This window comes from Gallinula chloropus (genome assembly GCF_964237585.1).
Source record: "Gallinula chloropus genome assembly, chromosome: 1".
Lineage (NCBI taxonomy): Eukaryota > Metazoa > Chordata > Aves > Gruiformes > Rallidae > Gallinula > Gallinula chloropus.
In genome coordinates this window covers 50,334,773-50,361,799 of record NC_140085.1, presented here as the reverse complement: position 1 = coordinate 50,361,799, position 27,027 = coordinate 50,334,773, and the positions used below count along the sequence as shown (strand labels likewise).

The 27,027-nt window shown below is 38.4% G+C and overlaps 1 protein-coding gene across 1 annotated transcript in view; it reads right to left on the bottom strand.

Annotated features, from left to right (window-relative positions):
* Positions 1-4,701: 4,701 nt before the first annotated feature.
* Positions 4,702-27,027, bottom strand: part of CERK (ceramide kinase) — a gene marked incomplete at both ends in the record, with an annotated part of 40,763 nt that continues 18,437 nt past the window's right edge. Inside the window, 8 exons of the mRNA XM_084265124.1 lie at positions 4,702-4,801; positions 5,697-5,905; positions 8,124-8,329; positions 10,617-10,687; positions 14,628-14,733; positions 16,266-16,418; positions 17,340-17,414; positions 25,816-25,961. Of these exons, the coding sequence (XP_084121250.1) occupies positions 4,702-4,801; positions 5,697-5,905; positions 8,124-8,329; positions 10,617-10,687; positions 14,628-14,733; positions 16,266-16,418; positions 17,340-17,414; positions 25,816-25,961 (1,066 nt within the window). The remainder of the gene's footprint in view (positions 4,802-5,696; positions 5,906-8,123; positions 8,330-10,616; positions 10,688-14,627; positions 14,734-16,265; positions 16,419-17,339; positions 17,415-25,815; positions 25,962-27,027) is intronic.

Below are 27,027 nucleotides of genomic sequence, written 5' to 3'. Positions count from 1 at the left end.
GTTATTCTTTCAGTATTTTTCCTTTATGAGTAATTATTTTTCCCTATTTTCCCTGTTCTACACTATTTGTCTTCTTTACATGAAGAAAAAAAAAAGAGAAAAAAACCCCTATTTCTTTTATTTCTTGCTAGGGAGTTCTTATGAAATAAGGCACAAAACTACACTTTAGGTGACACAGCTACCAACACAACAGCAAGTCACCCTTTCAGACATGTAAGAGCCTAATAAGAGCAAACATCCTTTGAAGAAAACCTCTTGTTGGCAATTTTGGTAGCTACATATTAGGAATCATTCCTAAGCCGTAGGAAATGGAATAAAAAAATAATTGTTAATTCTCTCATTGCAGGGGATTTGAAAGGCATGACTGATTGCAGAATGAATGCCCCACCCTCTTCTAATTAATGGTACTAGTCACACATTAATTAAGAACACGCATTTGGCTTTGCAAGATGTACATCACGTACACGCCCGGGTAAGAGAAGTCTGGGGAGACTGTCACTTCATTATGGGCAGAATTCATTTACTGCAACTGAAACACCAGTTATAATCTATTAAAAGCACTGAACTACTCTGCTGAAAATGTGAAATAAGAACAATGTGACTAATGAGAATAAAAATTATGAATTCCCATTGCTCATTTACTGCACAGGGATTAGGGCAGGAGTTCTAGGGAAATAATCCTTGGATTGAGAGACAGGTGTTGGGAGAAATTTCCAGTTCTGGGTACCATCTTCCCATTTATGCCACGAGACATTCCCACAAACACAGAGCTGGTGTGTAACTGCATGTGTTGGGCTGACCTTGGCTGCCGGTCAGGTGCCCACCCAGCCGCTCTGTCCCTCGGTCCCTCCTCAGCAGGACAGCGTGAGAAAGTATGATGAAAAAGCTCATGGGCTGAGATAAGGACAGGGAGATCACTTGGTAATTGCACTCAGGGGCAAAACAGACTCAACAAAGAACAACTTAATTTGTTGCCAATTAATAAGAGTAAGATAATCAGTAATGAAAACAAAACTAAATCAACCTTGTCCCCTCTTCTCTTCCTCAACTTTTTTGCAGGCCTGACTTCACTCCTGACTCTTCAGCACGCCCCCCCCCTCCACCTTAAGCAGCGCAAGGGGATGGGAAATGGGGGTTGTGATCAGGTCATAACATTTCCATCTCTCCTGCTCCTTCATGAACTTCTCCCACTTGGATCTCCCAATAGGCCCCCTTTCCTGACAGAAAGCCTGCTCCTGCATATGCTCCTTTCCACAGCTGTAGCCCCTGCCAGGAAATTTGTTCCATGGTGTCTCAAGCTGCAACTTCCTTCAGAGCACATCCACCTGGGTCCTCCATGGGCTGTAGGTGGGTATCTGCTCCACCATCAACCTCCATGGGCTGCAGAGGGACACCCTGCCTCACCATGGTCTTCTCCACTGGCTGCAGGGAAATATCCACAGCACCCCCAGCTATCAAAAACCCTGCCACATAAACCAAATACACTTCAAAAGCAGAGGTCGTGATGAAAAGTGTGTTCTCTTCTGTGCCCACTGTTCACCTGCAGTGAACATAGTTTACTTATTAGAATATGTAATGCATGTGAAATAATTATTGCAAGGAAATTCTAAAAAACACACATATATTTACTAGATACTATTTATAGTATAATACAGACTTCACGCTTCTTAGAACAGTAGTTTTCTTTCAAATTTGTATTTAGATTTTTCCATAATAACTCTAAATACATACGACAAAGTTTCTTTCCCCCCCTTCAATCTTTAGTTTACCTTGGCAGAGTTGCCTAGTTTTAGTGCAAGCCCCACTTCACCAATAGCTTCTTTCTATCACAGTGCTTGTTCACACTCACACTTTGCCACAAAGCTGTGGTCAGCCCAAATGGAAGCTTATGAATTACTTCTCCACCTGATTTAATCTTCCCACATTGTCTACTGCCAGATTTCTGCCAAAGGCAGATTTTTTTTCCAATCCAGTTTTGAAAAGAAGAAAACCACTGTATTTGCTGTATGATGTAATTTTATTTTATTCTTTCCAATGAAATGCCCTAGGTGTCATAAACCAGAACACATTTTCTAATCTTGAAGCCAGCAAGATTGAGAAAAAAAAAAAAAAGAGAGAAAAAAAATCAAACTTGGTTCCCCTATAAATAATTTTCATATTGTGACTACATTCAGAGAAAAACCCCATGAAATAAAAAATACTCAGACATTACTTATGCAGCTCTTTTAAAAATAAACTGGACAACTCACGGTGCTCTGCTAATATAATATGCTACAAATAGAATTATTCAAATGCAACTATGCAGCTTTTCTATTACCTAAGACCTTTTATTTATTAATAAATAATATTTATTGTTACCTTTTCATTATTATTATGATGACCTTTTCATTTGATTATGTTGCAACACCTTTATTATTTACTTCATCCTTCATTACCATACTACAGAGCAATCTTTTCTCCTCCTTTTGTGGTGGCTTGTTTCTCAGAAAGGAGCCTTCCTTCCGTTGTGGCTTTCTTTGGGAGCACCAAGCGCTTGATTTCAGATATTAAAAAATGTTTGGAGCATTTCAATATACATTCACAACCAGATTTAGCCTCCATTTTTCAAGTAAGGGTCTCATAACTTGCTAGTAAACTGATGGAAAGAGGTGGTTAGAATTTACTCCTCAGTTATGAGGGTATGATCTGGATAATGCCTCATAAATGCCCTCATCAGTTGGTGAGCTGTGTGTGCACCATCGTAACCTGCACAAGAATGACAGTAACTTGAAGTCTGGGTTTTCTCACAGAATTCATGGATAGAACAAAGTAACTATAGAACTTCTAAAACAAGTGACAGTTAAAAAAAATATTTCCATTTGTAGAACTGCATAATCTCCTTTTCAATGAGGTTCTTAGGTCAAAAGTACTATTTCACTTATTAAACATGGCTTTAAAAATACAGTATACATATCACTTATGTTACAGGTGTCTGAAAAAACATTGGATCAATCAACAGTTAAACTCACTGCATTAATATGGAAAGTAAACAGCAGTTCTTTTGGAAAAGTATTCAAGTATTTCCCTGAAATACTATATAACAAAAAACAGATCCTAAACGTTGATGAGCGTACTTCAGGCAAACATAATTTGCAAGTGCTTTGTATCATACGAAGCAATATGAATAACACTTTGTAGCAAACATATAGCACACCATTTTCCTTTTACACAAAATTGGAATGTAAATAATGTAAATAGAAAAAGGAAAATCAGCCATTTATAACAATTTTCAAGTGCTTCAGTAATAAACTGACCGATCATCATGGCTTACGCAGAGCTAATACACAAGAGACATAAAACTAACACGAGCTGAATGAAAGAAGCACCAATAAATATACATGAATAGCAAACCATTAGCTGCTTCAGCCAAAAAACCAAAAATCCTCAGGTGCAACGAGTTTTAGAGAGAATCACATGCTTAAGAAAAGACAGGAGAGGGCAGGGGCTAACCTCTGATCCTCAAACCAGGTTAAATTTAGCCCCAAGCCCACACACAGAGAATGTGTGTGTCACAATACGCAAATCCACACACAACTGAATCAGTCCACAGTGATACATGATAGTCTAATGTTTCTCGCTATATAAAGAAATCAGCACAGTGAATTCATTATTTATCAGATGCCAGTTCCTTCCCCTGACTGCGCAAAACAAATTCTTTTGTTTCCTATTCAGTTAAATGAGCATTACTTTAAAAACTTCCAATCATCAAATCCTATTTTTCAACTTAAAATTCCAGCATCTTATTTTGCAAAGACATTTTAATGTATGTAGTAGAACCTCCAAATAACTCTTTAACGAAGAGGGAAGCTTTTCATATGTTAATTTTAGATACTTTAAAAACATGTAAAACTTGCTGGTGTTTCGGAAGATATTTATATTTTCCTTTGCCTGTGCTTTCCTGGTATTATAAGTATCCCAGCAAGCTCCTTGCAAGACATTTCAAGTTGCTGTGTGTAGTATTTGGTATCATCAAACAGTCATAAAACCCTTTATAATCCCAAAAAGCATCATGCAAGGAAGCCTTTATATAAATAGAATATATAGGATAAGGTATGATCCGTATACAGATGTGCTTTTATTTTCAAAGTATTTCTAAACTCTTACTGTTATTACTTAAAGCCAGGAATGTGTGTTTGAATTGCATTGATAAGTTGCAAGGTATAGTCAGAATTACAAAATGAAAGATTTTACTAAAAAACAAAACAAAAAAATATGAGAATGACAACACTGTTGTCCAGCATTTAAGCCACATGCAACTACGTAAGACTCCCAGCAGAAACACCTTCTCAGACACTGAAAATATATTGTCCTGATGTCTTGGTTTGATAACAATGTGAGGTCCAATGTTTTCTAACATTTAGATATTTCAACACAACTGCTAAATGAGAAGAGCACAGAGAAGGCATCAGTCACCGTGAATACATATATATATACGCCAGCCCTACCTTTTCTAACATAACTTAGATTACATTGTTCCAAGATATATTTTAATGAGTACAATGTTTTAAAAAAAAAAAGACACAATACACTGTCTAAAATGAAACTGAAGCCATAAAAAAAAAAATCTAAAATTTTAAAATACTTGTCAATTTGACTAAAATGCATATTTACTCAATTTCCTTGAGCCTTTATTATATCTTCTCTCCACTGGAGGAGCAATGTCTATAGAAATTGTTCACTGCTACTCTGGCTGTTGGCAGCTTCATCTTTACAGTTTTCCTCGATTCCCCTTGCAAACAGCTTCATCAACTGGCAGTGAACCCTGAAAAATATGGAAATTGATTAATAGGAAATAAACGATGACTGTATTTAATTTTAGAAGTCCATGAACTTCAAGCAGTTGGACAAAGTTCCTTGCTCCAGAGTACAGAAACCAGACTCTCATTTTTGATACAATCTTCCCTCCTACAAAGAAGACTGCATGTTTTCATGTAGCCATCGCTCCTGCTACTCCTATTTTCCACACAGAAAGTTTGATAGGGCACTTAGATGAGCTGCTCTTATACAATATTTATAAAAATCACTTTGGTATACTATGTGATTATGTTTAAATGGAACACCCTTGCATGTAAATATTTTGTATTGTGTTTTTTGTTCCCATTGTTTTAAAAACAAACAAAACTAATCAACAAACAAAAAGGAGAGAAAAAAAGTCCTTCAGATTTCACAAACATGTATTCCCTTCTAATTTAATCATCTGCACAACTGCACACTTCTTTCTCCATATGCCCAGGCTGGAGATAAGACTCTGTGCTGTGTGCCAAAACCCACAAATTATGGGAAATACTCAGTATCTTTGTAAGACAAAGAAGCCTACTGAAGATTAATAGGGGAAGTTAGTGCTTAGTGTAAGGAGGTTCTGCACTCATTTAAAAAGAATCCTCTTAACACCTTCACCTTCAGCACTTCATGCAGTAAGCGGGACTTAAACGGTAGAGCCATCCATCTGTATCAGTCAGGGATCATTTAGAATACACAAGGTTGGAGTATTCTCTGGAAAGGACTCAAAAAAACTAACAAAAAAAATTATGTTTATTATCACAAGACTCAATTTTGCCATGGAGAGGCACCTTTTGGGGATGTCTTTATGATCATCTTAAAAACCAATTGAAAGGCCTAATGTTTTCTGGTGTATGGAGAGAAAAATCGATGCTTACCTCACTTCAATGGCTGAACTGTCCAGAGTTTCTCCATCACAGTTCCAGGTGCTATTAGCACTATTACAGCAACAGGCTGGATGATCTCTGCAGAAGTGGCCAAAACGTTTCTTTCCTATGTCTGTGACGCTGCTCTCGTTGTCTTCTGAAAGTTTTGATGTAAACTGAAAACTCTTCACCCGATACACGTTTACAAATGAGAAGTCAAACTAAAAAGGGGGAAAAAGCCAAACAAATAAACAATTGCGATTAAATTCATTTGATATGTAAAGCAACTCAGCGTGCAGCGTTTTGTATTCAAGAAAGCCCATCCTCTCAGATTTTCTAGAGAAGCTTACCTGAGGCACAGAGTGATTTTTGTTTTAAAAAACCCTGCACAAGTCAGAAACAATCAAGCCAAAATGGAAACCTTTTCAGTGGTCCTCTTCAAGTAGCTGCAATACTGCAGTTTTATAGATAATCAGGTCACAGGTTCTGAGATTATGAGTAAATGGTTATAAAAACCATTTTAAAAACCCTATTGAAACCATGATAACACAAAATCAAAGTCAAAGAGGTTTGGACTGAATCTTTGTAGCATCCTCAGGACCTGTTCAACTACAGTGCTTAAGACACGTGGGCTTTTATGAAAGCCTTCTGCTTCTGCATTCGGAAGGATGCCCTGAAGGTAAGAATTCCACAGCAGTGTGATAAGTCACAGAGCTGGGTGTGCATGGAAATAAGAATAGAGGGCAGTATTATTACACTCCAACAAAACAAAGATAATCTTAACTAGTTAATTCAGCTAGGAAAAGTATGACAATTACGAGATTGCTGTTGTTAACACAGGTTGCAGATTTACATTACAACGTTGTACAAATGCTTTAATAAAGGCTTTGTAAATTAAAGGAACGATCCAATTAGAGGGTGCCTTGACCTGCTCTGAAAGCAGCTTAACTGATATAGACTTAAATATTTCGCAAGCTGTAATTAATACACACATGTCACTTAGCAAAGGCAATGGAGCATGTCTGTGTGCATCTATGGGAGTTGGGTGACAGGGAAGCAAAAGTGAATAAAAACCCAGTTTACCAAGAAACTAGTCTGTATTCATGCACATTCACCTCTTACTTCCTTTTTCCCCCCATTTTCTTAAGTTTTCAAGCTGGGTTTCCCACCACGAGGGTAGGCACCACCTGGAGCAAGGACACATGCACAACCTTGCATTTAATTTACACCACAAAACCAACATAACCCGGAGAGAAACAGTGGGGAAGCACTGAAAGGGGAATAGTCGCAGTGCCAATCGCAAAAAGCATCAAGGTTGAAGGGACCTCCTAGGTCTTAAGTTCCATCAACGTTTAACCATAAATAAACTGTGAAGTTGTCAAACACTTGGAAGCCCTGTCTCACAGAGAGTGCTAGTTGCAAAAACTGGTACCCATGGCTGCACAGAGTCACCCATGAATGGTCTCATGTGTCTAGTCTAAGCAGACTGTAGTCTCTTGATAAATGTCGAAGCCAGTTTGAAAGGCAGCCAGGGAAAGCATCAAATAATCAAAAATACCAAGGGAACAGTGAGAGCGAGTGGGAAGGAATGAAGGGAAGGAGAGGGGATGGAGAAGAGCATGAAGGAGGAATACAGACACAAACACAACGTCCCAGGAAAAGGTAATGAGGAAAAGGAGGGAAGAGAATTAATATAAATTCTTTTAGAGAGGAGGAAGAATAGCATCTTAAACAAGTGAATTTATTATTGCTTTCATAACTAGATATGACATTAATCCTTTGTTTAGATACATTTCCAGGACATGTTAATATTATCAGGTTGTGACAAGTATTAAATGTGTGTATTCACAGCCATAGCTTGTTTCAACAGACACTGCAATCCAGAGCAGTGATGAATCTTTCCTTGTAGTTTATCCTGACAGCCAAAACATATGCAAGGAATAATTTTGAAGCTGAATGCGTAAAGCTCATAACCTCATCAAATATATGTATTAAAATTCTGCTAAAAGCCCGAGGTTTAAAATTCAAACTTCAGCTCTGGTAACTTCTAAATCACATTTTCACATGGTTTACAAAAAAAGGATTTATTATTCTTTACTACATCTTCTGCTGTGAGCAGTTTTTCATGACAAATACATGGAGGCACAGTTGTGATAAAATCCCTTTAAATATTGTCCAAACAGCAAATGTTTGGAAAATGTTATGAAACAGAATTCAATTATAAAAGTTGAATTTTGTTAGAATTCATGGCCAAAGACTTGACTTAGCTGAAGTTATTTATTATTAAAGGGTACACATGCTGAGATTGCGCCACTCAAAATGTACAACCCCCCCCCCCAAACAAAACCTGCTTTGTTGATTTCTTTTTCTTATATAAGAATATTGATGTTTACAATTCAGACTGACTCTGGAGAATGTAATGCCAAAGGGAATACACACCTGATCATCTTGGTTTGTATGTCTGACAAGGTATCGTAGAAAATCAAATCTGGAGCATTTACGAACTAGAATGAGGTCAGCTGAACCATCAGCCAAATGAGCAGCTGGTGAAAGACCTCTTGGACTTCGTGAACAGGCACAGCTCATATTTACTGCATTGATGGCTAGAAATTTCCCTTTAATAATCTTCCATTCTTCTTCCTCTTCTGAAACGCATCAATAAAGGCACAGAGACAGGTTATTATTTCATCTATTCACAAGAACGCTGAAAAGCAATCCTCATTGTTAGCAACTTACAAGTTTTAACTAGGTATATTCATGCACTGTCAATACATATCTAAAATAAACTGCATTAAAATATATTTTCCATGTAACAACCGAAAAAGTTCCTTTCTTCTTTCACAGACTGATTATCTACTAAAACCACACAGCACTTTTGACATAAGGCACGCTAAATTCAGGATCAATGCTATATGGGTAAACCCACAAAACCTTAGGCAAGGGAAGGACAAGCAAGTTTTACCCTTGTGCAAGTTTGAAAGTTCAGGGGGCTTGTAACTTTAAAAAAACTTAATTCTTGCTCTTCAACATGTTAATTGTAAATAAACAATGATGCAAAGACAATGGCTTAGTATTTCAGCTCTTAATCAGTATCACTCTTCTGCCTCAATGCAACAATTTATATCTAAAAAATGGTAAAAAGGGAAGAATTGACTCAGGGTGCTTATTTTCAAGTTGTTTCTTTGATGGGACGATAGATGACATTCTGTCATTTCATGTCCTAAAATTCTGATATCCTGCACTGTCTTAGTTTTAGGAACTTCACATTTACTCTAGAGAATCATTATTACAATTGTCTAGGTAATTTTGGACCTGAAGTCTGATGCATTCATTCTGAATTGGCCTCTTCCCAGCTTTATACATCAGAAAAGGAGAAAAAAATTGGAAAGTATTCTACAGTTGTTCTTTGCCCTTTGAACTTTTCTTACCTCCTTGAAGTTTTATTCATTGGAATTACTATCCACTCTTTAGTAAAAGAACCAAGAAAATCAGAATTACAGGAAAAACAGAGCAGGACAGGAACATGACAAAAGACTTAAAGGGAACAAAAAACTTTTTCCATCTAGACTAGCCTCTCTATCACCAAATCAGTAATAACAAGAAAAAAATGCAGCTCTTAAATTCAAAATTTTCACATCATTTGCCAGAGTGGTTTTAGTATTGCTTGCTTCACTGCCAATCTTTTTATGTTGCTTTCAAACAGGACATTACAGAAAGAAATCATTTAAATCAGATTCAAAATGTGTACCTTAAAGAGAGATGAGAAAGACTTAAATGTCAAAGTGCACAATGACTTTGTTCAGGCTGCAGGCAAATGATGGGGCCCTACTCTGAGATGAAGGTAGCTTAACAGAACATAAACCACTGGGACTGGAAACATCTTCTGTGTCCAGAACTATGCAAGTACTTATTTATGAGAAAACCAGGTATTTTCGGACACACAAACAACAAAATGAAAACAGCAACCTTTCCTGACGAATCCATTTGTTGTTTAACTGAGGAGCATCAATAATTTAGTCTACAGTGTGTCTAGATATTTGTTAACTTTTGAAGTATGCTCACTGTACTAAATAAGCCTCAAATTACTTAAGGTAGAATGCTTCTATATGTTACTGTAATAGTTTGTCTGCCTTTGCTTCTTTGCTGGATCAAAACTAACAAAATGGCAGCTTTAAAAAAATAGTCTTAAACACAAGAAAATAAAAAATAATAAAAAACCCAAACACCCTACCCCACAAGCAAATGAAAAAAGGAGAGCAAAAGTAGAAGCAAGCGGTGGTGGGAAGGCTGCCTGCTGTTTAAGAGGGGTTTATCCAAGACAACAGAGACCAGAGTCAAAACTCAGCCACCTAGAATAAGTGTAGCATAACTAGAGAAATCTCATTTATCATTTATACTGAATATTGGTGGGGTACTGCACAGGAATACTTCAGTTCTCTAGATCAGTTATTAGTTGTCTAAATTCAATTCATTTTATTAAATAAACAGCTTTATACAGAGTGACTTTGGTGCTAATACGCACAATTTTTTAATTCTGATCTATTCTAAAATTTTTCTTAATAAGCTGTTTCCTCCTACACTATCTCACAATTTATCAGCTAAGTCCTCACAAAAAGAACACAGAATCTTAGCTCACAGAATCTGTATTTCCTAAAGAAAAGAACCCCAACACATTGTAATATATAAGTAATTAGTATAATTTTATCAGAATTTTCTGAGCTCTGGGTAGAGGAGACACCTAATGTATTTTTCACATATTTACATGTACTTTCCTTAAACTTAAAGAAATAATAGATTATTTAGTAATCCACATTTAAAAAAAACCAAAACAACAAACAAAACCAATCCAACCAGCACACACACTTGATGTGATATATTCTGAAAAAGTTATTTTGTCTGATACTACACCAGCCTACTTTTTATGACAATTACCTTCGCCTTTCAATCCACATTCCTTGTGCTGTTCTGCCAGCTGCTCCTCACTTTTCTTGCAAATGTAACATCTGAAAACAAAAATACCATTCAGCCCCTGAAAGCAAACCTGTTAGACAGTTGTACTTTTTATTTTTACCCAGTCATTACAAGACCTTCCCCCATGACAAGATGCAGCACGGCACTGACAACCCTGATGTGGCATGACCCAGGTACTGCAGTGCTGAAGATCACTGAACATCAGAAATAACAGCATCACAGAGCCATAAGATCACAGAGGTTGGAAGGGACCTCTGATGTGGTTCAAACCTCTGCTCAAAGCTGGTCTTGCAGGATCAGGATGTTTAGTTCCTTGTTCAGTTGAGTTTTGAGTATCTGCCAGGGTAGAGTCCAGAAGACCTGTTTCACTGTTATGTCAGCCAAGTATTAGAAGGCATTGACACACTGGAGCCAGTTCTTCACCTCACAAGTGCTGAGTATAGGGGAAGAATCACTTCTCTTGACCTGTTGGCTTCTCTTTTGCTTAGAAAGCCCACTATACAGTTGGGCCTTCCTTGCTGCAAGGGCACACTGCAGACTCAGGTACAGCTCTTGTCCACCAGTATCCCAAAATTCTTTTTGGCAGAGCTGCCTTCCAGCCAGGCAGTCAGTGCTGTTGCCTGGGACTATTCCACTCCAGGTACACAGTATTTGCCTCTTCAGAACTTCAGGAGGTTCCTATCAGCCATTTCTTAAGCCCAGCAAGATGCTTCTGAACAGCAGCCCTGAGTGTCAATGTGTAAACTCCTCCTCACAATGTAGTACCATCCATAAAACTTCTGAGAGTGCACTGTCACCACCCCAGTCATTAATAAAGATGTTGCACAGTATTGGTCCCAGTATTGATCCCTGGGGCACACAACCTTTCTAGATAGTCTAGCCATCTACCCACTTACCTATTCCACACCACATCAATTTAAGAATACTACAGGAAATAGTACCAAACACCTTGCTGAAGTCAAGATATTCAATAGCCACTGTTTCCCTCTTATCCATGGGCTTGGGGACCTGTAAGCCCTGGCAGCAGACCACATCAGTGAAAATTGCAGTGAAAGGAGGCACTTCCCAGCCTTTTCCATACAATTTATCACTAGGTCTCCCATACAACTAAGCAGCAGGCCCGCAGTTCCTTTTGCTTTGATTGTTATGCTTACATAATGCCTTTGTATGAAGCAACACCCTTCACATGTCTTGCTGATTTCAACTCCACTTGAATTTTGGCTTTTCAGCTCCATGCCTGCACATTTAGGCAATGTCTCTGTGTTGTTCCTCAAGTCATCTGTCCCACTTTCACCTTCTGTTTACTTCTCAGATCTTTGCTCATCTGTGTTGTTTTTCTGTCCTGCTTACTCAAGTTTCCACGTATCAGAATGAACAGTTCTTGTGCTCTGGGTAAGTACAAAGTCTCCTGGGCCAATTTGTCCTGCAGGTCAGCATCCCAAGGGATCTTGTCAAGATTCTTGAATAAACCCAAATCTGCTCTCCTCAAGTTCATGGTTGCAATTCTACTTTTTGTCTTGCTTACTTCTCTTGGGATTTCAAACTCTATAATCTCACAGTCACAACTACCAAGATTGCCCTCACCTGTCACAGCCCCAACTTTTCTTTTCTGTAACAAGACCAGCAGAGCATTTCTCCTAGTCAACTTGTCACTCACCTGAATCACTGTCATCACCATGCTCCAGGGTTCTCCTAAATTGCTTGTGCCCAGCCCTATCACCCTTCCAGCAATTATCAGGATGTACAAAATCCCTCATGAGGCACCAAGTGCTCTTTACTCCCTGACAGAGACCTGGATGACAGCTTTCTTCTTCTGGAGCTTCCCCTGCATCAAGGCACCTCATGGATCAGAATAGTTGCTCCAACTAATGCTGGAAACTGTGATCTGTAGCATGTCACAGCAGTCTCAATAAATTTCATGTAGTTTCTGGCTCCTCTGTACCCTGGTATGCTGCCTGCTGCCGTGACAACTATTATATCTCTGATAGCTTCATATATAAAGAAGAGAAGAAATACTAGTGCATAACTTCAAGCAGAAGAAAGTAAGGAACACTGGGGAGATTAACACAGGCCCTCTGATTGGACAAACAAGTGAAAACTACCACACAGAATTTGTACAGCATAGTCATAGTCTATTAAAAAAAAAAAAAAAGACTAAATAGGTTGGCCCTGAAAGGACTTACCCTTAGGACAAGCCATGCCAACTTGTCATAGAATCATACTGAGTTGGAAGAGACTCATAAGGATCATCAAGTCCAACTCCATGACACTAAAACAACTGCTAAAATTGTGAGATCCAATTACAAAGAGAACATCTGAGAATGTCTGAATCTGAACCTTTCGATTATTTGCATTAAGACAGCATAGAACCCTCAGTATCTTATGGTCCTGTTATACTTTACGTCATTTAAAATTGGAGGAGGACACCAACAAACCAAATCTTACTACATTTCTGTTTACGGACTGGATGGATGAGGCATTCCCTTTAATGAGTCAATAAACTCTTAAAAACCTTGTCTCAGAGTTAGTGTTTTGATGATAAAAATATTTCTGTGACTTCTTGTAGAATCACAGACTGATTTGGGTTCAAAGGTGTCTCAAAGACCATCTAGTTCCAATCACCACGACCATGGGCAGGGGAACCCTCCATTAGACCCAGGTTGCCCAATGCCCCATCCAGCTTGGCCTTGAACACTTCTAGGGAAGGGGTAGCCACAGCTTCTCCGGGCAACCTGTGCTAGGACCTCACCACCCTCACAGGGAAGAATTTCTTCCTAAATTCTAACCTAAATTTGTCCTCTTTTAGTTTAAGCCTATTATCCCTTGTCCTATCACTGCTTGTAAACAGTCCCTCTCCGTCTTGCCTGTAGGCCCCTTAAAGTACTGGAAGGCTGCAATAAGGTCTCCCCAGAGCCTTCTCTGCTCCAGGCTAAACAAACTCAACACTCTCAGACAGTCATCACAGGAGAGGTGCTCCATCTCTCTGATCACCTTTGTGGCCCTCCACTTGATATGGTCCAACAACTCAGTATCTTTCTTGTACCAGGGACCCCAGAGCTGGACACAGTACTTCAGATGGCATCTCACCAGAGCAGAGAGTCAAAATCACCTCCTTTCACCTGCTGGTCATGATTATTTTGAGGCAGTACAGGATACAGTTGGCTTTCTGGGCTGCAAGCACACATTGCTGGGTCACGTTGAGCTTTTCAACGGTCAACACACCCAAGTCCTTCTCCTCAGGGCTGCTCTCAATCAGTTCTCCACCCAGCCTGCAGTTGTGCTCAGGATTGCACCAACACACGTGCAGAACCTTGTACTTGGCCTTGTTGGACTTTACGCAGTTCACATGTGCCCACCTCTCAAGCCTGTCAAGGGGCCTCTGAATGGCATTCCTGCATTCCAGCATGGTGACTGCATCACACAGCTTGGTGTTGTCAGCTAACTTGGTGAGGATATATTCAAATGCACTGTCTGTTTTTCAGACAAAATGTTAAAACAGTGTCAGTTCCAGTACTAACCCCTGAGGAATGTCACTCGTCACTGGTCTCAATTTGGACATTGTACCATCGACCACAACTCTTTTGAGTGCAACCGTCCAGCCAGTTCCTTATGCACTGAGTGGACCATCCATCAAATCCATGTCTCTCCAATTTAGAGACAAGGATGTCATGTAGGACACTGACAAATGCTTTGGCCAAGTCCAGGTAGATGATGTCTGTCATTCTTCCCTTATCCGTCAGTGCTGTAACCATATCACAGAAGGCCACCAAATTTGTCAGGCATGATTTGTCCTTTGTGAAAACATGCTGGTTGTCACCAATCACCTCTGTACTCTCCATGTGCCTAAACAGAGTTTCCAGCAAGTTCTGCCTCATGATTTTTGCCAAGCCCAGAGGTGTGACAGACTTCTATTTATGTACAGGCCTTTTCAAATAGTTCATGCCAAATATCCAGAAATAACCATTAGCTTACCCCATTCTGCAGCTATCTTTATCTCGTGGAGATCCCAGTGTGTGTTTTGCTGGTTGAAAAGAAATTGTTCCTTCATAGTAATGATGAGTAAGAAAAGTCTTGAAGCCTGCATAGAAGTGTTAAGCTGCATTAAGTTATTACAAATCTACATGGGGAACACATCTGCATACATTCCTTGATTTTTCCTCTCTTTCCTTCTCTACAGACTGCAAAACAATAGTTGGTCTCTAGAAGTTATAATGTTATAATGTTTTAGACTGTAAAGGACAAGGAAGTACTGCCCCTCCCCTACTTATTAACATCTGCCAATAGTGCCATTACTTTGATAGACATCTTCAAGAGACAACTAAAAATTTTAGGTGTATCTCACTGCTGATTCTTAAACTTAGCTGACACTACTTAAATTCTGCTTTTGTATCTTCTTTACCAGATACAAAACAAATTAAAGAAGGCAAAAATACTTCCAGGAGCACAGAATTTGTCCAAATATTAGCTAACTAGGACAAATCACTCATCTCTTTAATCAGTGCTGGAAGGGCAAATGTAATAATTCATTCCATCAGCCAAACATCAAACTCAGGAGTGCCTTTCTATCTCGGAATGAATGAAAAGAAAGTAGAAGTGTTTGGCAGAGAAGAGATAGTACTTTTTAGGCAGCTATCACTAGGTGACATAAAGCAACACATCTCTATTAACAACACAGAACAGGGCTAACAGTTTTATTAATAAAAAAGCATATTAAATAAGTTTGAATTAGGGTTATTAGGGTTGCTTCCAATATAATTTTTAATAGCTTGACATAAACTTTTTAGCTCTTTATAAAACTCATAAAATACTTTAAAAATTAACTCTCAGTTAAATTATTAACTGTACCATAAAATTAAATTCAACACAGCTGTAATGAGCACACTGTTAATGCCATTCCCCAAGTTATGGAGCTTTCCATAATGTGATCCAACGTACTTGGTACCAAAAGGAATTTAAAATCAGGTTAAGCCTGCCTCTTCTGTTTGAAAGCCTCAGAGAAGCTTGGTTTGGAGAGAGCACATCAACTGCTCCAATATGTTTACATGCTGACAAAAGCATCACAGAATTGTAGGGGTTGGAAGGGACCCCCAGGGAGGCATCCAGACAGGTCTTGAGTATTCCCAGAGAAGGAGACTCCACAACCTGGGCAGCCTGTCCCGGGGCTCTGTCACCCTCACTGTGAAAAAGTTCTTCTGTGTGTTGGTGCGGAACTTCCTGTGCTCCAACTTGAGGCCACTGCCCCTTGTCCTGTCTCCACAGACCACTGAAAAGAGGCTGGATATGTCCTCTTGTGTCCCACTCTTAAGATATTTATAAACATTAATAAGGTCCCCCCTTAGTCTTCTTTTCTCAAGGATGAACAGCCCCTGTTCATTCAGCCTTTCCTTATAGGGGAGATGTTCCAGGCCCTTAATCATCTTTGTGGCCCTCTGCTGAACTCTCTCCAGGAGATCCCTGTCTTTTTTTATACCCGGGAGCCCAGAACTGGACACAATACTCCAGGTGGGGCCTGACCAGGGCAGAGCAGAGGGGGAGGATCACCTCCTTTGACCCACTGACCATGCTACTTTTAAGGCAATTTCTAATAACTGTAATAATTACAGACGTTACCTGAGTAGTCGTATCTGATCGGACCCATCCACCGCTTCTTTTCACTATCTTTTAATATATCTCCGTAAAACCCGTAACCCAGCAATGACACACAGTACTTCAAAAACGTGTTGTTATGGTGTACAGAGGAGACATCCAGAGGCTGACAGTCACCTATGAAGATCAGAAGTGTAAGTTTCTATTAAGGCTGAACAGATTTAACCATTGATTAGAAACAGAGAAGCAGGTGCGTGAACATTTGCAACACCAGCTCCTAAAACTGCAACTGTTAAGCACTCAAAACCAGCTGATAATGAAATAATCATCAGTTGGATTGTTGTAAGTGAAGTTTATCCTGAACAATTTTTCAAATTCAGTATTAAGAACCAGGTGACTGATTATTCAGTATGCAGTAAAACAGGACGGGTGTCACAAATCACAAGGCACTGAACATGCCAAGCCGAATCCTTCAGGCCCCATACAGTTCAGGGACTCCATTACCAGAGGACTTCTCAAAGTGGCAATGTCAGCATCCCTACTGATGACAACATATCAAAAAGCATTTATTGAAGGGTAGCTTGTCTCCCTCCCTATTTCCTCCTCAAATATACGACTTACAGATGGTAAAAATGGGGAATTATCAGTTAATTCCAGTCAAGCAGAAGCCATACTTTTAACTTAGCCTGGAAGTATTAAATTGCACAGGCAACTAGTACAAAATACTACCATTCAAGTGTACATGCGCTTGCCAGACTTTCTTTAAGAGAGAGACAGCCCAACAACTTACATGGCTTTTTGTCTTTTACTGTTATTTTCAAAAGCATCCCAAAACACATGAAAACATAAGCACAAGATACAAACTTTCAAAACATTACGATAACTTGAAAACTGAATTAAGAGTAGAAAGAGCAATTAATTTTTAACCTTCTATAGTTCAAAATCAGAGACTTAAAACTTAGAAAACCCCCTCGTATTTCAAATCAGTCATTATGTTAAAATTATATTTCATAAACATATAGAAATAAATAAATGGGATTACTATTTTTGGCTATTTCAATAATTTTAATAACAAAAAAGCAAACTGTGACCACTCACCGACAATAATATGAAGAGCTGATGTTACTGGATCTGAAATGCCAACGGTTGAGTAGCATATGCAATCTGTTGATCCTGGGAAAATAAAACCCTAGAGATTAGTTCATATATTTTTAAAGCAAGTATTATTGGCATGATCCTCTAAATAAAAGCATTTTAGTCCTCTGGCCTCTCCCTTTCTATTTTATAGAATAAAGTAAATGCAAATATTAGGTTTTAAATGGTAACAACATTTCTTTAACCCCAATCAGTAGAATTATCTCAGTACAAAGATTTTCACTATATAAGCAATAAACATATAGCAGTTAGTGAATGGAAATAATTCATACGAAAAATTTCATTATTACATTACAGCTTTTACATCAATTAAGGATGGAGGGGAAGGCAGGCATATGCCAGATTCTCCTTTGCTTAATGTTTTTTAGTCATTGAAATCTAATGAAAAGAAGTTGACCCATCTTCTGTTTTCTGGGGGAGTGATCTAAACTCTAAACTGTCAACATCTTTCTCCAGCTGCATCTTCAACCAGAAGCTTCTGCCTAGTTTTATTATTTGAAAACTAGTAAATACTTGCTTTCATGAGTTAGTTTATAAGTAGGGGAGCAAAGTGAATAGAGATGTGCCTTTGCAGTCTTGAGCAAAATACCTACAAGAAAGCTGAGAAGCTTTAGGTTCCACCTTTGTTACTAACTACCTTCAGACCACTCCTTACTCAGCATATGTCCACCCAGTATTTTAGGCACTGTTTGGAGACAGGCAATTCTCTCCAGTCCCCAAAAAACCCCCCCTATTAGAGCCTTATAAAGGGTTCTGGATCCTACTCTGCAGTAGGGACTTGAAATTCAGGGCCAGATATACGAAAGTATTTTTGTTACAGCATCTAATTCCAAATTTATCTTGTAATTTCTCCCATCCATTCCCTGAAATTGAATTCCTTTAAAGCCAAGACTAGATATCTGAAAACAAAAACTTACTTTGTCCACATACATGTTCTCAGATTTGCTACTGATACACTAGATGTAGAGCAGCTCAGATACAGAGGAATTCATTTCTGAGGCCTAATCAAATTGAAATAGAAAACTAAAAATGGAGGAATGAGCAATCAGTTCTTAAAATCCACTTTTGGTTCTTTCTCACTTTGAAAATAGTCAGGGCACATACAGTTATCAAAAGGAGCAAAGAAAATCTTTTCCCCTCCAATTCACTTCTTAGGAAATGGGACACCGCTTCCCCCACCAGTGTACGGCACGGGAGAAGCTTCTCTCATGTAAACACTATGCAAAAGGCTGCCAACAGGGAACGAGAAGCAGCTCCTGGAGCCAATTAAAGAGAATAGAAATATAACAGAACTGCAGAACAAAAGAAACAGTGAAACTAAAGAGATGTCTCTTTACATGGTTGAGGTTCAAGATGGTACAAGTGTGCCATTGCAAGTGTATACACTTGCACAGGGAATGGGACTCCCATTTCTCTCAGTATCACAGATTCACAGAACAGCAGGAGCAGCAGGGACCTCTGAAGATTAACAAAGTCCTGCTGAAGCAGGATCACCTAGAGCAGGCTGCACAGGATTGTGTCTAGGTGGGTTTTTCCAGGATAGGTTTTTTTCAGGCTGTCTTCAGAGAAGGACACTCCACAACTCTGGGCTGCCTGTTATCATAACAGACAAGGTACACAGATGGTGTTGCCATACCACACTTGGAGGCCTACAGCTGAACACAGTAAGTGGAATTTAGATACTGAAGCTACGCTTTACTGCCACTTCTTTTCAGTTTCATTTTGCCTCCAACACTCATGAATTTCAGTTAAGCAGAAAAGAAACAAAAAAACCCCCACTACAAAATCTGACCTGAACCTACACTGCTGAATGTACAGCCTAATGTTTCATCCAGCCTTTCTCATTTCTTCAAGATCTGTTTGCATTCTGCTGCTGGAATTACCTGAGTCACATTTGTCTTGGTGTAAACAGAGCTTCCAAGTAGTCTTGGGAGAAGAAGAGATTCATGCAAGCTATATTTTAACACCAGGGGCTTATCTCCCTATACTCTTCTTTAGTCAATTAAAAGCTGATTTATCTGCTGGGCAAATTTATAGAACTTATTTTCATTTCTATTTGTAAACTAGCAAGGGAGGACTAAAATTAGATCTGAAGTCTGAAATTAATTCTGGAATTCTAAAATGGGAATGGGAGTCTGGGGAAGACACCAACAGTGTTTACTGACTGTCAAATCATTCCTCTTTCTCAGATATGCCAGTGGATTACTAAATAAAAACAGTGAAATACTGTTTTTCCTCTTAGAGCCAATAGTATGGAGCAACAAAATCAATACTGTTCCCTACATACATTCCAAGAGAATATAACTGGTCATACCATCACACAAAGCATGACCCTAATGGTACTAGATTAAAGGGAACAAAAATGTTCATGATAACTAAAGATTATATTCCACAAAGAGGAATTCTACACCATTAAATGGTTCTACTACTATTGAAACAGCACTCCGAGTAGATGCACATGCAAACCCCCCCAAAATCTGGCTTATTTCATCAGTAAAAATCTGATATAGGAAGCATAATTAGAACATAGATATAACTTGACTAATATCCCTTGATTAATAGATTATTATTGTCAGAGCACTCAATTTGGGCAAGTAGCTTTTGTAGAGTGTGACATGACTAATAGTAGCTGGTGGATGTTGTTTGTTCTGGTTAGACCAACAGAAAAAAAAATATATATATCCTCTGCCAGTCTGTCTTTGGGGATTTTTAACAGTAATGGCCTGAGTGAAGGAAAATAAAAGAGGTTTTTACGGGCTGCACAGAACTACATGCAAATTTTAACAAGGTAGTTGGACTGTTTAACTGAGCCTTAACTAATTAAAAAAGAAAGATCTTCAGTGTGGAAACTAATATTTGCATTGTTGTGCTAGAGGAGAAAATTGGCATGCAAGGGAATGGTTAAGTTTCAGTTTAAGACACCTAGAAGTAGCTACATGTGTACACGTAATACTGTAGATGGTGTCAAAGCTTCCATTCTGGTCAAGGAGAGCTTGTCAGGAATGCTCCTGGCAGTTTGACCTTAAGTCAAGGTGCTCACAGACAGGGCTCATGTGAAGGGCCTTAGGAAACAAGACATCTTCACAAGACAGGCAGATGCAACACAAGATCTACAGGCTCTAACTGACAGAACTGACCAGATGCCACCTGGCTGTAACATGAATTTAGATGCTCATCTCACCTGTAGACACCTAAATGTAAGCATGAAAATTTGAGTATCAATTTCAAACTGAAACTCACCCTAAGTAGCAAGTTACTTAAAATGACACCAACACCAATTACCACTGTTAATTTCATCACAGAACCACCAAAGCCACAAGTCAAACCAGATGATTTACTGGTTGTTCGTGTGGCATGATTCTGTGGGAGAAAATACCCCAGAAACAAACAAACAAAAAAACCCCCAAACCATCCCACCAAAAAAACCCACAAAACCAAACACAAAAACCCCAGCCACAACACCCCAAAGTGCTAGCATTAGTCTGAAAAATTACGAGACTACTAACTCACAATTAAGTTTCCTTAAACCAAAACACATACGTGCTGTGGGCTATAAGTCTTTCTTTTTTGTGGAAAACAAAATTAATTCCAAAGAACCTGAAGTACCAAACTAAGCAGATTACAGAAGGAACAGTCAACTAGATGTTGATCCTATAGAACAGAGTGAATTTAATAAAGAAGTAGAAATACTCTTAGTGCTCGTAAGTGTTGCTCCCTTAGCAGAGGCAGCTGCTCCCACAGCACTCACAGAATCCTCAGACAAATTAGTATGGCAAACAGGTAGAATGACTTCTTCAGTGGGGGTCCCGTATATTTGGAGTAGTTTTGTGATGTCACAACCCATGCAGTCACCTCACAAATGAAATATCAGGCAAGTCATGCCAAAGGCAGACTAACTACATACTCTTGGTCAAGCATCATTTAGTATTTTAAAAAAAATCTAGATGGTGACTTTTCTGGGAGTGATTTTCAAATGGCATGGATCTGACACATTCAAAAGCAGAGGCACTGCTGTTACTGGGGGCGATGAAGGGCCTGCCCATAAAGCAGTGTTCCTACTCAATGTTTTATACACCTTCCTTTCTGCCTCCAGAAACCAAGAAATCAAGTTTAACAGCTGCAGGATGACAGACTAGCTTAAAAAGGAATAGTGCACAAGGACTTTGGTCTGGCATTTTTTTGTAGTTACTTCAGCAGAAGTTTGGGACCACAGTACAACAAAAATAGATTAATACAATGCAAGAGATGACATTAACTTCATGGGGAAAGTAATCTTGACTTAGTTGTCTTTATAGCAGCACCACCATATTAAATGCACTAGTTAGCTGCAAGATTCTAATTTCCAGAAATATAATGGATTTAAAAGGCTGAAGGAGGAACAAAAAAATTCAAATTTAAAACTGGACATACTGAACCTTGAAATGAGATGCTAACTAAACTGCAAAGATCATTAAATATTACAAACGTTGCAACAGAGAAGGCCATGGACACATCACTTGGAGTCACTTGAAAAAAGAATTAAACAGCTTTTTATGCTATTCTTTAGCACGTTTTCAAAGAGAAATTTTACAGCCTAGATGACAGCAGTGTAACAGTCCAGTCATGCTTCATGATTTTACATGCATTTGGTTTTTAGGTTTGCAAATGAATCCTCCACCATTTTTCAGTACTACCCTCACACAAAGAAGACTGTGTTGTATTTAGCATTCTTAACTTCTACAGCTACATATCAACATGCTGATTAGAACCACACTGCATGCTCCCACCCTAGGCATTACAGAGTGCATACCTTGACCACAACAAAAGTGAGAAGGATCCAGATACACTAGAAATCTAAATCACTGTAGCAATTAACACTTTGTATCTATCACTTCTCTCAATCTTCCCTAGAGCTTGGAAGACTTTTCCCCTATCCCAGGACAAGCTGGCAGACCTGGTTTTTGGAAGAATGAATGTATTAATTTTATGCCACAGTACAGAGTGAAGTAGGATTTTTTTTTTTTCACCTGCTGAGATCACAAGCGTATTTAATCTAATCTAGTCTCTTTTACTAAAGAGTCCTCCAACAGTAGTTGACAGCTTTGTTCTCCTGTTCTATGCCAGGTTTAGTAAGAACAACAAATTACTTTGGCTTTCTCCAGAGGCCATAATTTTAATGCTAAAACATGTGGATGAAACCTCAGTGCCACATGCCAGAGCAGAAACAATTTTCTGCTCTAAGTTCTCTGGAGGAAGTAATAACTACACAGAAGTTTTTGTAGTTGTGACTTGCAGTTACTACGCTGCCGTGTAAAGCTGCGTCGCGTGGCTACAACCTCTGAGTACTCTCAACAGCCAGTTTGTTTACACATCAGCCAGCTCACACTGGCAGGTTTGAAGAATGACTGCAATTTCTATTAAGAAACTCAGAAGTTAAACTTGCCATTTGAGTAAAAGTCTTTATTCGGGCCAATAAAAATGTAAGTTATTTCATAATAATGCACCATAAAGCATAAGTGATATTTTTTTAACCAGAAGACACATTAAGGAATGAGGCTGTCTGGAAACAGTCACACAAGGGGGCCAGCAGGCCTTGCTCCAGAAAATCAAAACTGAGACTTACAAGAAAAAGAAAAAAAAGAGCCTGCAGAATGAGATTCTGCCAATGAAACAAAGTTAATTACTCTAATTGGTCATATAGATGAGAGCGTTTTAGCATTAAACCTCTTTCATTTGTAGTTTCAAACCTTTGTACAATTAAATTGACAGTTTCTGAGCAAAGATTAAGTCAGCTGAATTGAGTGTTAGTTTGAATACAGACAACATTTAATGACAGCCACAAACCACCACCTGCCATGTTTATGTTAACATAGCTAGGCATTAGGAACTAAATGAGAGAAAGGCAAGAAACACTGATTCAGTGTCACCTTACCCCAGGCTCTGCCCTTACTGAGTGAACTGTCTCCATGTATCAGGAGGTACACAGAGCTTTAGCACTTAATCTAAATTCTGGGTAAAGTTTGTTTTCAATATCCATTATTGAGTTCTGAGGATTTTAAGTAATATGTTGATTTTAAAGAACCGAAAAGAGCATCATGCTTGAAGTGTTTCTAGATGCGTGATTTAAATTTCATTATTCTGTTTGACTTAACAGTATTTCAGGACTGTCAGTTTAGCTTTGTTATTAATTTTAAAGGTTTTTTAAGGATGTCATTTATTTTGGGACAGCGTCCTTGCACTAGTATGAGAACTGAAGGATCTGTTGGGTCAACAGATGGTCAGAACTCCTTTACATCAAGCAGAGATGAACAGAGACTGTTTTGTTGAGCGCTGGTAAAATATCCTCTTTGCTGCCTTCCTGGCCACCCTGCAGTACATGGGTTTGGCTATTTCATACACAGTTTAAGGTCTCTGTGATGGCTACATATATATCAAGAAAGGGTTAATATTTGTTCAATGATTTAACTCTTTCAGTAAACAAGCAGTCCCCATATTTTCACTTACAAATCACTTTAAACACTGTATGATAGACAAGAAGAACATCATATGTATTACCCTCAGTACTTCCCAAAACTTAATTATTAGAACTTCAAGACCAGCTGCTTTATACAACTTTCTAAACAATCTGATGGATGGGAATGACTATGAAAAATTATTTAAGTTATAGCATTGATTACAAGGCTGTACCTCATGTTAGTTCAAGGAATAGAGCATGCACTATACGTCCACATAGCAAACAGCTACCATGGACAAAACACAACAAACCAACCCACTAAAATATAAGAGAAGAAAGTGACTTTATACATGTTATAAATATAAAAATATCAGTGAAGATCATACTTTTTGGTTGCAGTTGGAAAAATGCATTAAGAAACTCCTCAAAAAGCAAGGTTAATCTTGCAATTAAAACATGCTATTTCCTAAGGATCACAAAATAGCTCTTAATATTGAGGTTCTGTTTTGGGTTTTGGTTTTTATTTTTAATTGTATCTTCTTATGGTCACTGACATGACCAGTAGGCAAAAGCTTCTGAAACCAACAATATAAGCAAAAATCTTTAGTCCAAGAAATTTGCCAAAATAAATGAAGGTTAGAGCACTTCAAATTCTATTAAGTTTATTGCACAAACTGATTTCAATGCCAAGCTTAAACAGATAAAATCAGAATATATTTAAATACAGTAATTCTGTTATATAGAACCCTTAATGTGCTAGCTAACAACAGGAATGAGAAACCACACGGGGATATTCACATTGCGACTTTTAGATGTCTAACCCTTATTTGTACTGCAAGCAGAAAGGGTTAAGCTTCTTCCAAGCAACAATTCAGGCCTTTTGGGTTTGGATACATTCTTCACAAAGATATAAGCAGCATAAAATCAGTCATCTAAAACTTGAGGGTACATTATTTCATTTGGTGTATTTTTATAACTTGTGCTAAATTTCCTTCTGACTAGAACTAAACCACAGACTTTATAAGCTTATAACATTTATTTCAAATCCCACTTCTTTAACTCAAATCTCAAGCATCTGACAAGGAAAAGAGAACAGCTGGGAAAGACACAACTTCCCAGAGACTCCTCAAAATTGCAGATGCTATTAAAGAGTTGCAACACTGAATCCAGCCCTGGGTGAGAGTGTCATCTTGAAAGGCCACACCTGAAGGAATCTTGGGTACCCACTGGGCAGGGTGAGGTTAACACCTGGGAAACTAGATTTAACAGCAAGAATGGGCCAAATAGTGCCTATGGTCAATTTAAACAACAAGAACAAGTTAAGTTTATTACCAAAGACCTGAATTCCAAGAACAAGTTCTCACAAACTCCTCACAATGAGAGAAGTCAGGATTGCCTCAAAAAAATGGTTAACGTTGAGAACTGTGAAGGTAGAGAACCTCTACATAGGGGCAGAAACTGAAGCTTGGTCTGGAGCCTGAGGCCTGTTTCTCAGCTGTAGTTGCCCTATGCTTTCTGTGATGATAACTGGATGAAAAAAAAAGGGGAAAAAAAAAAGGAATTTAGCATCTGTTTGGAGTTTGCAAGACCAGTGGGAAGTTTTTGCTGCAATTTTAATTTGTGGAGCATTTGGAACTGGAAAAAACATTCATCAGGTAGGTCTCTGTTCAGTAAGTTTCACTCATTAATGTGTTCAGATGGACAAAGGTGTTACTGTCAATGTTTTATATTAACACAAAATAAGCCTAAAAAAATTATTAAACTCTAAAGTTGCACATTAAGATTTGATTTCCTTTACAAAGTACCCTTCCCAAATAAGATCATGTGATGAATAATTATACCAGGATACAAACAGCTTTATATAGGTGTCTCTATGGAATATCATTGCTCCTATCTTACACTTAGGCCTAATTTCAAGACATCATGAATAAGAAGAAATTTCAAGAATAAATTAATAAAGTAAACTGAAAGTTAACCCTTTCTTACCAGCAGGAATTATGCCAATCCTTATATTGCACTGGGCTAACGGTGCTTTGGGATTATTTTGGTCTATGCCAGAGTCCTTCTGCATTCTTCCAATGAGACCATGCATCACTTCACTGAACATGCCGTCCCCACCAACACAAACAACACTGCCAGGAAACACAAATTAGAATGCACACTAACAGTCAATAAACGACACTGCAAGTGTTCTACTTAGGGCATGCACTGGGCACATTAAAAACAGCTGTCCCATTCTCCCCCATGTTTACAGACTATAGGAGCCCACAGTCAACTCAGCAATTAACAAAAAGCAGGAAAAAAAAAATTCAAGCTACATAATTGCAAATGCACCTAGACATGTCTGTAACATTAGAAACAATGCTGGAATGCAACCTAAAAAAAAAAAAAAAAAGCCAAAATCTTTATCCCCTCTTGCTTTATGCAGACAGACAAGTATCAGTGGAAATTCACTATACAGGAAAACACCAAACAGGACTGTACACACAACCTTCTATGTAAGCATAATGGACGTAGGGTACCTTTACTAAAAAGGGAAAGGTAAGTTAACATTTGTAGCTTCAGGCAGATGTATATTTTACACTATGAATTCAATAGGGATATATTTTGTATGAAAATCAAAACCAGAAGAAGTGCATGCTTGCATGCTCTTTTGAACATGCGGAGAGCCCATCAGACAGACAGAAGTGTATCTACATAGCCATTCATACTGAAACACAGAGTTCTGAGTGTTACCAGAAGCAAAACTTTGTTTTGCAAACTTAATTCAGGTCAGAGCTGGTGCAGCAGCTACACAGATCCTCAATATGTTAAAGCTCAGCAGAGTCCACAACCAAGCAAATACTAGGAAGTAAAAGACTATTTTACAGCAGGATATATTTCATGCATGGTAATCAAATGCACACTCTGAACTCTAAAAGTGTAACAATTCTTTAACTGGAAAATTCAGTCAGATACACTCTAAAGGAACACATGACAAAGTTAACCATGTAGTCCCCAGAATATCTGGTTAGGAATGTTTACTGTTACCTACAGCAATCAGTTCCAATGCATAAACTGATACGTACTTTTCCACATAGTAACAGAGATTGCAGAACAAGCACTTATTTCATAAGACAAATTAGTTTTTTCTAATTAAGTACCACTGACTTAAATTTACTTATATTTTCAGCAGAAGGAAAGCTTGGAAAAGCACAG